Genomic DNA, 11841 nt, shown 5'->3' on the forward strand with positions numbered 1-11841 from the left:
AGTACGGATGGCTGACTAATTTGTCCTTTTATCTTTAGGTGAACACCCACTCATGGATCTGACCATCTGACCATCTGAAATCATCTGAAAGTCTACTGTACGGGATCATATAAAACTACATTAAATGGTACAAAGTACCAGGATGACAGAGAGGAAGCTTGACAGAACCGCAAACGTACAAGCCTTGTTCAACTTCTCCCTCACGTGAAAATCACTTCATCCCTCACAATGTCATCCAGACGTGGAGTTCCTCCCAACATCAGTGTACTCCATGACTTTCTTAGCTCCGCCTCTCCCTCCACCACTACTCCATCTCCCTCCTGCAGCATAGATGAATCCTACAAGTACATTTTCCTCCCCATCTGTTACTCCTTCACATTCCTCTTCAGCATCTCCCTGAACTCTGTCATCCTCTACCGTTCCTTTCGCCAAACCAGGAGCTGGAATGCCTCACTGATCTACATGGTGAACCTGGCCTCGACAGACTTCATGTACGGCCTGTCACTGCCGTTCCTGGTGGCGAGCTACATCATGCGTGACCGCTGGGTCTTCGGGGACTTCATGTGCCGCCTGGTCCGTTTTCTCTTCTACTTTAACCTCTACTGTTCCATCTTCTTCCTCACTTGTATCTCCGTCCACAGGTACCTTGGTATCTGCCACCCGATGAAAGTCATCACACTAGAAACTAAGAAGGCTGTCAAGAGCACTTGTGTCCTGGTTTGGATTGTCGTGTTTGCTTTAACCTGCCCTATCTTCCGGTTTGCTCAGACTGGTCATGTGACAAGATTGGGAGGGCTTGGCAGCAACGCAAGCAGTATTGACAACCTAAGCCACGAGGTGTCATCGATAAATGGGAATGCCAGCTATGGTAACATGGGAGGGGACATTGAGGAGTACCAGAACTGTTGGGACGATGCAATAGATAAAGAGTTTTCTGACTACGTACCCTATGGCATCATACTCCATTTGGTGGGGTTTTTTGTACCTTTTTCCATCATTGCTTGGTGTTACTCTCACGTTGTTCTGACCATATTTAGGACTTTGCATTCTCAGCCGTCATCCCGCAGAGGTCAGAGAGATGGGGGACGGGAAGGAAAAGCGAGAAATGAGAGTAGCCCTGCAATAGTTGCAAGAGGTCCAAGAGGAAGCAATGGACTGTCAAGGACATTGAGAAGAGATGAAGGGATTTCCATGTTCCTGGGTGCCCACTCCCCTTATGCCAATCGCAGACGTAAATCTATCAGGACCATAATCACCATCACCCTTCTCTTTGCCCTGTGTTTCTTCCCCTTTCATGTTACTAGAACCATCTTCCTCCTGCTAAAAGTGACCAAGGGAGTCCCCTGTCACACTATGACCATGGTCTCCATGTGCTATAAAATCACGAGGCCTTTGGCATCATTCAACGCATGGCTCAACGCCCTCCTTTACTTCCTGACTAAAGACAAGGGGGCAGCTCACTGCTGTCAGGCGGTAAACACCTCCACCCAACCACATGCAGGGCTTCTATTGCCACTGAGGATGATGGGAAAAGGAGAGGACGCAGAGGAGGGAGGGCTGGAGGACAGAAATTACAATAAGGAGAATAAAGCCTTTCATAGTCCGTCATACATGAACAGAGCTAAAGTCAGATATATAGTTGAATAAAAGTTTCCATGAGTAATTATATACATAATTTTAGATGAACTCTAGGTTTACTTTTACTGGAAAACTAAATATATATTATAGAATATGATCACTGTGACAAAAGCAATGATTAAAGAAGGCCGAAGCTAAAAAATGCCTTTTATTTCTAATTGTATGTGCCTTTTTACTGGTCTGCTACCAGTCATACTTTGAATGTGACCCACTGGGTACATGCAACGTGAATGTGACAGCTCATTATGGTGATAATCTGTTATTTTGTTTTAAGGGGTGTATATATTTATAATGTGTTTCAGATTAAACCAAGCAAAAATGTTTCTCCTTGAAGGCATACTTTCACACCTTTTCACACCTTACTAACTACTGTTGTAAAGTCGGCGTGCTGGTTTTAGGAAGTGACAAATATAGTCGCGGTCAGTAGCATGTTTGATGAGGGTGTTTCAGATGCTTATCTGACAAACTGTGTTGGGCAAGCCATACTGTTGTTGTGGCGTGAGATTCCATATGTACGTGTTTCAGAAATAATCTGTTGACAGTGTGCTGGTTACTTTTGACTTGAAAATAAATACACTTCATTTGGAGAACCAAAGACTGCAAAATAGAAGCCGAGTGAAGCCGATGCGGAATTGCCTTAAAACTTGCATTCGCGCCACTGACCATCAAGGGGCGATTCCTCCGGATGCAAAAAGAAGTCTGATTGTATGGAAGAGTATGAGAAAATTACTCTACTTTTCTCTTGATTTGTTCCCTCAGTAAATATTGTAAACCAATGGTTCCAATTATGATAACTTCAGTTCATTGGATGCAAAAAAACAACATGGCGACTGCCGTAATTCAAGATGGCGACAGTGAAATTACCGAACTCGAGGCTTCAAAATCGTGGCCCACAAACCATTGGGTGACGTCACGATGACTACGCCCAACTTCTTATATACAGTCTGTGGTTCGGGACGGCGTTATCAGCAGAAACAGCTTTTAGCCAGCAAGTGGGGCACACACATGCGCTAACCTGCATGCACAGCATTCTCTGCTCAGGTACCCATCACTCCCAGCAGTTGTTTGCTACTACTTAAAACCAGTGGTGGGCCATGGATTTTCTACCTGGGCCTTCTGTGCCGTCTGATATAGTTTACATAAATACGCGCATGGCAGGATGTGGAGTCATTAACAGGCAAAGCATGTTGTCCACATCAACAAGAACCAGTCACATTTTATAACAAAACATGATAAAATAATCCAACAAAACTGCGGCACAAAAACACTGCTCTCAAGAGAACGAGCCAGAAGGAACGATATTAACTACCGTAAAATTCTCCACCGTGCTCACCAGAGGAGGCGTAATGTAAAACAGGCTGACACGGTTGTACAGTTTATCGTTACGCTTCAGTCCTAGTACCAGGTCCTTCTCGATGGCCATGCACGGCAGTGAGGACAGTCGAGCCTCCCATATTAGGGCTGGAAATGTCCGGTCGACAGTGGCAGTCGATATTAGGATTGTCACCGCCAAATATGCCCATAACCTTTCAGGAGAAAGGCATCCTCAGTAAATCCTCCACCAAGTCCGCTTCTCCTCCTCCTTCAGCCATTGAGTGTTAAAAAAAACTACACCAAGCGAAACACAAAAAATGTCCTAACTTCTCTTATGTTTCAGTCTGAACTCTTCTTGCTCCTACTGAGTTCTGCTAGCAGCTAGGTAGCTTTCTGTTGACTAAAGTCACGCTGGCCCACTGACCAATCACAGCGCATGTTAATGGTCACGCTGGCCCACTGACCAATCACAGCGCATGTTAGTGCTGACGCCATCTCGCAGCCGTTTTTTTACGTCAAAGAATACGCCCAGCATGTTAAACTAAAGATCTGATTGGTTGAAGACTATGACAATCACGACAAAGTCCCTGTGTACTTTAATCGGCAAAGACCAGCTAGGCGCTCTGCTTCCATAGAGACATAGGAGGTGAAATCTGATTGGATAAAAGCTCTCCTTATAACAAGCTGCACTGGAAGCAGCGCTGCAGGCTGGAAGCAGAGCAACAGAGGAAGGCAGGAGCTGTGCAATGAGAAAATAAGCTAATCGGGAAAAATAATTAGAATACATGTAGTGTATTTGTGAAAAACAATTAAATTATAAAATAGCTATAACTTTGTGATTATGTTTAGGCCAACAGAGAAGGCTTAGATGGGGCCCACCACTGCTTAAAACTCATAACATGTAGCCCACAGCATTCTGTGTGGCTGGTTCATGAAATGTTTGTAACCCTCATCCTGCACTACATTAATTCAGTGTTCTTTTCATCAACATTATTACTATTTTTGTTTTCACTGTATCACTCTCACTTGTTCTACCTGTTCATATGTCCTCTTAATGATCTACTAATGCAGCTGTGTTAGTACTTATTCTAATTTGTTTTTCTTTTTGTAAATATGATGCACCTTCGTGCGATAATGTACTTAAATAAATCTTGACTTGACTTAAACTGAAGTGTTGGACGAATGGAAATTATACTTGTTGGTTGCACTATAAAGGATAGCAGCAAACTGTAAGTCTCCAAACTACTTGATATGTAAGTCGGTACACCAGAGAGCTTGGAGGGAACCTACAGTACATGAACATGGGAAGTGCACCCCAGTGAATCCAGTTCCTGGTGTTTCTGTGAGATGACTCTGCTAACCACAGATCCACTCATCTCCACATACGCCGTATGAGCGCAGTGCAGAGCGGCAGCCATGTGGGGCACGGCAGGCCCGTCTATGTAAACAAATCACAGCTTGGATTACAAAACACACAGAGAGAGTGACTTCATTCTCTGCTCAAGTAGACATGACTCCACTATATCTCCACATAGCTCAAAGTTGTTTGCTGCTATATTATTGCTCTGAATGTCTTATTAGAGCAAATAAAAAGTCCTTCAAGAGCATTCTAACGTGCTCACATTTCCAGCTGCTACAATAATGCTTACCATGCATATGTACATGCTGTACTAAAACTTCTCATTGATTATTGTTCTGTTCCTGGAACTATTTAAGATCAGTGATGCATTCTGAATGTTTCTAATCTTGGCACCATCTGGTGGTGGCATAAAAAAGGTCACTGGAGCAGAAAATGCATGTTGACCGCCCCGACGGATTCAGATAGAAGGATTACATTTTACATCACATGAAACAGTGGTTCCCTTAATTAAAAAGTATTCAACCAATACACAAAGCGTGACTAACAATTAACCAATCAGCAGCAGGGGCGGGACTAACACCTTTGCAAAGTGTCAAATATTGTCAGCTGTGGGCCGGAACCAAGGAGTGCTAATAACAACAATGACCTTCACCTGTTTAAAATGAGTTGGAGTCAGATTAACAGTCAGTTAGTATTTAGCTCCCTTTTACCATTATTCATTTTTGTGTGTTTCTGGCGCCACCTGCTGGTGTATAGTATACGAAGAGAGGGCCTTTATCCAGTTTAACTTACTGTTATAACAGAAAACTGTACTAAACACTAAAAAACACCTGGATTTTAACTTTTACAATAAAAAAAACACAACATGGTATCAACATTTAACTTATCTAAAAAAAAAAAAGTATTTCTTGCATCATATGTCTTATTAGAGGTCACATGCTTTGTTTCAAGATGTAGTATTTGGTTCGCATTTTCCCATACACAGGGTCATTAAAATGCTTTTCTTTTTGGTGTACTGATACTTCGTACAGTTACCACACTTTACAATCAAGGCTGTAGCAACCATTGAGGACACTGTGAGGTCCTGCTCCAAGTATTTAGGCCGATTTAGGCAGACAGAACAGGGGTGTGACATATTTGATGAATAAAATAAAATGAACATTGTCACCCTACATGCCTGCTTTCTTCACATCTGTCTCACTTTTTTTTATTCTGTACATTGTGCAACATTTAGTCACTTTATACTGCAACTGCTGATTAATCGAAGTCTCATTACGTATTGCTCAAATCTTGGCAATGACACTGCAATGTACTGTTAACACATAGTTCACAGAGGTTCAATCTCTTCTGATGTGAACTTAAAACGTCATGTTTGAAAGACTTTTTGTTCAATCAAAACTATGACTACGATATTACAGTATGATTATGTATAACGTTTTGCTTGACGAGTATAAATAGTCACAAAGGTATATGCGTGCGCACACACACACACGCACACACACGCACACACACACACACACACACACACACACACACACACACACACACACACACACACACACACACACACACACACGTTCACGGTCCCTGCAGGGGGAGACACTGCCCTCCTCTTCTCAGACCGGTTAGATATTCAAAACACAACCGCCTTGCACAATCTCCCGTCCTGCACCGCGGCCGAGAAAAGCCTGTGACGGTTATTTTAATTTAACATAAAAATTAAATAAAAATCACAGGAGCTATATTATTCAAAACCGACGACAGGGATCGATTGTGCTGGTCAGTAGGCACATTTTGGTACGGGTGAAATATTGCTGCGCGCGCGTTTGAATTTCTATTTATTTTTTGTGTGTGGGACGGCTGCGTGGGGAGCCGAGGAGCGCAGCCGTTGGCGCCACTTTCAAACCCTCCACTGACACAGAATGAGAGTCCGGCTTCAAATACATTTACACACCAGCTTATTTCTCTTTTTCATTATTACTGTAAGGCGAGGAATATCTTAACACCATTCTGCTTCTGGACATTGTTTTATCCCCGGAAGGTAAGTAAATCAGTCATTACATATTATTATTATTTCTAATTTTATATGAGATACTTAGTTTTTTTGGTGTTTTTATTCACATGTATGATTAAGTAAGATACTTTTTGGGGGGTTCTTTTAGGGCTTCCGAGTGCTTTGTGCGTTACAGAGGAGCAAAGTGCTGTGGGAGTACGTGGTGTAACCTCCTGCCTGCTGGCTGTAATGAGCTGCTGCGGAAGACAAAGGCTGTGTCGCAGCACGAACAGCTTCCCGGGGCTCTTTTGTCTCTACACCGGGTCCACAATGAGCTCGCTCGGTTTGAAAAGAACAACAACAACAAAAAACGCTACACCGTTTCGATATATGGGCAAACATTGGCGCGGGAGGAATTGTTATATATTTCTTTACAAAAGAGTTTAAGGAGATAAGTGAGTAAAGTTGAGGAAGCGGACACTCCCCCAGTCACAGCCCCCTCCTCCCCGAAGCCTCCAGCCCACACCGCCGGTCCTCCAGACTAAACGCGCTGCGAAATTACACTTTTACCCGGATAAAAAAATAAACCGCTTCAAACTACATCACGGTGCAAAACTAGTTTAATCCAGTTCGGTTTTTGAAGGAGAGAGAAAAAAGAAGAGGGGGGAAAAAAGGAGCTCAAACGAACTCGGCGGAAAACTGACTCAGCAGTTTCCTGAGGGCTCGTCTGTCAAGCTGCCAGCAGCGTCCCGGTGCGCGCGGCCCCGCACACGTCCTCAGCTAGCTCACCACTTACATACTTATAAGGGAGTCACTTGTGTGCTGCACATACTATATAGTGATACTAACGGACCAGGTTCTTTCATGTATTAGTACAACACTTAGACAGAGCAAACATGCTCGAATAAGATATACAACGCCGGTGTGGTTTAATGTAAGTAACGGCCAGTGGCATTTCCCCAGCAAAATGCAAAATAGGAATACAAGAGCCTACTTAGCTGTCGTTTGGTAGTACCATGTAATAAAGACAAGCTTAGCCATGTACTGTGCAGGCAGTTATGAAAGCAATGAACCCAATATGATTAAAACAGGAACATAGTAGTGTCTTTTTTTAGGGGACTTTGTCTCCATATCCCACTGCCCAGCAATCATTTAGTAAAGACTGGTGCTGAGCATGCAGTCCCACTGTTGGATAAACTGGACAAATATACATCTCTGCCCTAAGTTTAAGTTGGGTCTAGACCCCTGAATAAGGTCTCCTGCCTGTCTTGAACCTATTTTGAGATATGACTTTTGAATTGGCAGAAGCCCGTCTCATTTTGAGCTACTTTATCTAAAACAGGTGCTGAAGTGGAATATCATTATTATCAGATATTATATTGGTTGTGGTCATTTTATATAATTAAATCCCCAAATTGTAACTTACAGTAAAATCAATGACTTTTAAGGCAGAATGTCTTGTTGAATTTAGGGGACTTTTTCTGGACATTATCAAAATTGCCATCCATCTGTTTGCTGCCAACTGACCAACGAAGTGTCTATTTGTTTCAGTGTTACATCACATTTAAAGAAGTGCTCAAGAGTAGGCTGTAAAATGAAATAACAAACGGACGGCCAGAGAGGTTCCTCAGAATTATTTTACTCAAGTTCAGAACTGTCTGCCCTGAATATCAGTGTTCAGAGTGAAATGTAGCATTCAAAGAAGTTACCTTACATTTACTATTATTCATTATTTACTGAACACACCATAACTTTGTATCTTTTTTGTTTCAAGGAAAACATCTATAAACCAGGTTAGAGCAGAAGATAGTTTAAATTATCAATTCATTTGTCAATAATTTTTGGATTAGTCACTAAGTAGTAGTAGTATAATATACCAGAAAAAAAATCAAATAAATTCCCATCCCAGTTTCCCAGAGCCTGAGGGGACGTGTGCAGATGTCCGGCCAACAGTCAAAAACCCAAATACATTCAGTTTACAATTATGTGAAATTTAAAAAAGCAGCACTTTTCCACCAGATGCTGACGTATTTTTGCTTGATAAATGACTTAAACAATTAATAGAATTTTTAAAATGGTTAATCTATTTATTTTTGTTTTGGACCAGAGCAGTTAAAAGATAAATGCTGCCCAAAACTCGAGCTGCGTATTAATATGGAACTTCTTTGTGTCAGTACCTGATCTTTGATACAGATATCCTCTTTTATATCTTTTGTCACTGACTCGCTTTGTTCGGTAAATACCTACTTTTCTACCAAAACGTTTATTTCTTGTTGAAAGTGATAAAATGGGCCCAACTTCAGACAAACAAACTTTACTTAAATAAAACTACACAATAAATGAACACCATTTTGACTAAAATCAGGAAATATTTGATTAATAAAAATGCATAGTGAGAAACTGACCATGGGTATTCAGATCCAACTTTTAACTGTCGGCTTGTGATTCAAACACATTTACTGTCTGTTCAAAAAGTGTTGAGGGTCCAGACAGACACTTTTTAGAGACCCTGTGTTGCAGTAGCCCGTTTCAATGCAATGATGGGATGGGGTGAGCCTGGAGCCCTGTGATCTTTATCACACACTGTGTGGAAATCATTTCTAGTGCATGGACGTCTTTAAGGGCTTCTCTGTGGGAACTAGTGTGAAACTGAGTCAAGCTGCACATTCAGTCCATTTTGTGTTTGGTTGACGATATTAGTTTTTTCCTCTAAGTCAGAATTCAACCAACACACTGAGAGCAGCACCTTGGTCTTTTATAGAATAGAATGTGTGTGTGTGTGTGTGTGTGTGTGTGTGTGTGTGTGTGTGTGTGTGTGTGTGTGTGTGTGTGTGTGTGTGTGTGTGTGAGAGAGAGAGAGAGAGAGAGAGAGAGAGAGCAAAGGTTGTGGGCAGGGCCTCCGTGTCCTCCTGGTAAAGCAGTGTAGTTTGAGAGCCGCACTTTCACCAGTCTGAGGGCCGGCCTTCTTCCCGCCGACTCCCATCTCATGACCGAGTGACACGAGAAAATACAGGAGAGCCGAGAGCGGACGATGAGCCTGGCCTTCTGTGTGCAACTATACCAGCGTGTTTCTGCATTAATGCGAGTCCACCTGCCCCCGTTTTCTCTTGTTGCGCCTCGGGTGTATACAAGTGGGCCTGTTTGTACCCTCTTCCCTCGTGCCTCCACCGTGGTTTATGGTTTTATATTCTGCAACTTCACCCGCGAGAAGCAGACTTCTCAAACCATGAAAGCGCAGATAGCTTCCTCTCGGAGCCACACTTTCTTCATTTTATTCCCCTCCCTCTCTCTCTCTCTCTCTCTCTCTCTCTCTCTCTCTGCCTCTGACAGCAGAGCTGCTTGGCAGGCTTACAGCTCAGCGCTCGGCTGCGGCCCCCCTCTCGCCCTCCAAAACAAATTAATTTTTTACTCGCCAACGGTAGCACCGGCGGACCCCGCCTTTTGCACCTGTCCCCAACACACCCGCGGGGGCCACCCTGTTTTTTCCCAGATTTTTCGGCGACCCTAAAAATGTTGGAACGTATTGTAGAAAGTGATGGCCGGGGAAAAAGGCTGCAGCCCCGTAGGTTTTTATGCCTACCGAGCCTCCTCGCTGTCTCAGTGTGCGTAGCCGGGGCTCCAGCGAGGCAGCACTGAGGAGGACCGGGAGACACACTCTCACATAGCTAGGAGGTCGACATGTGAAGGGCCAGGAAGGAAGGATGAAGGGGGGGGGAGGAGGGGGGTGGGAGGGGAGCCTCAGTTTTTGAGGGGCCAATTTTTGGGACCAGAACCCCCCACCACCACACACCCCTCTTACTAGAACAGGAGCAGGAGCAACCAGAAACCCCTTAACAGGCATTCGTCTCCCCCCCCCCCCCCCCCCCCCTCCCCCCCTCCCCTCTCTCTCCCTGTCACTATAGTAGACTGGGTATATTATTCCCATTGATGTGTGTGTGTGTGTGGTGTGTGACGTTTTTTTAATTTATTTTTCGGCCTGCCGCTTTTTCTGGTTTTATTTGAATATCTTAGTCATCCTGTGGCCTCAATGTTAGTGTGTCTCTGTGTGTGAGCTTGTGTTGTTTCCTATTTAGTTTGAATTCATTTTTGTTATCACTGAGGTGTCTGGCTCGTGTCACCAGCTTTTTGGTGAGAGCATCCACCCAAAGTGAGGGGTGGAAGATGGGCCTCGTGTTAAGATAACTAGTGTTCTTAGTCAGTTAGTCCTTCCTTTAGTCGGTTTGTGATCTCAGCAGCAGACGGTAAGTGAATCTTTTTTCTTTTCTTTTCTTTCTGTCTGTAAAGCATTTAAAATGGCCTCTTTTGCTGTGAATGGAGAGAGTAGCAGGCCACTCAGCTCCTCTCAGCTCTGCGTTGCCTCTTTCTCCTTCCTTTCCCTCCTACACTTTTAGTTGCCTTCTCTCCCTCTCTCACCCTCAACCCCTCCTTCGTCTCTATGTTTTTTTTCTTTGCCTGAATGAGGCTGTAGGTTGGGGTCTGTTCGCCGCTCTCCCTGCTGACATGACCTCTTGTTTTAGAATCCAATCAGCTTCCCTCAGCAGAGCTCTTTCTGATTGACTGTGTGGCTCCAGCTGCTTTCCCCCCTTCATCACGTCTGTATTCGTCTTAAATGTTGACCCCCCCTAATCTAAAATTCTTGATTTGATTTTTTTTTAATGTATTTGATTTTATAATATCTCATTTGTGGCTAATCATTTGATTTATTTGAGCGTTTTACCACTTATTATCCAACTTTTCTCAAAGTAAAAATGTCACTCGGGTGTGGTGCTCACAGGCCATGGGTCCTTCCTCTCCTGCCCTCAAACTTTGTTTCAGCTTTACATTTAGAAAATGACTGAATTAAGTATATATCTATTGTATTTTACTGTGGAAACAATAGTCAATTAATTGATTAGTCAATTTTAATCAGAAACAATCTGATAATTGATACATTTTCAGGCAAAACAATATTTGGTTCTAGTCTCTCAAATGGGAGCCTTGGCCAGTATTATATCATTATAAACTGAATATGTTTGGGTTTTGGATAAAACAGACATTTAAAAACATCACTTTGGACAGTCTTCATTATTTAAAAATGTTTAGAGACTGAACAACTAATTGAATTTATCGAGAAAGAAAATGTACAGATTAATTGATAATAAAAACAATGGTTAGTCATTTATCAAGAGAAAATGTCAAACATGTATGTTTGGGTTTGGACTGTTGGCCAAAACACATCTGATGCTCGGACTCTGAAAACTGATGAGCAGTTTTTTTTTTGGCTCTTTTTTTTTTACTAATTTAAGCTTTATCAATATGTTTTGTTGCAGCAGATTTGGGAGGCAAGATTTAAGATAGTACTGGATTTTTATAAAATGTTGTAATTATTAAAAATATGTGACTTGATTTGTCAAGTATTCATAAACAGACTCTGGGCTTTTATAGCCCATTTATAATGTACTATATCACAATTTATGTCAATATTGCCATATCAAATCTGAATAAATTAAAATAACCTGACAGAGGATTTTACCCATATATCCCATCCTGCTAGATT

The 11841-nt window shown here is 42.6% G+C and overlaps 1 protein-coding gene across 1 annotated transcript; it reads left to right on the top strand.

Annotated features, from left to right (window-relative positions):
• Nucleotides 1–228: 228 nt before the first annotated feature.
• Nucleotides 229–1647, top strand: LOC306733420 (P2Y purinoceptor 3; the record flags this gene model as incomplete). Its single annotated transcript, XM_079214655.1, has 1 exon — nt 229–1647. One exon carries the CDS (start codon nt 229–231, stop codon nt 1645–1647), a length of 1419 nt encoding a protein of 472 aa, XP_079070781.1.
• Between the last annotated feature and the right edge of the window lie 10194 nt (nt 1648–11841).

This window comes from Taurulus bubalis (assembly GCF_910589615.1).
Source record: "Taurulus bubalis genome assembly, chromosome: 3".
NCBI classification, from domain to species: Eukaryota; Metazoa; Chordata; class Actinopteri; order Perciformes; family Cottidae; genus Taurulus; species Taurulus bubalis.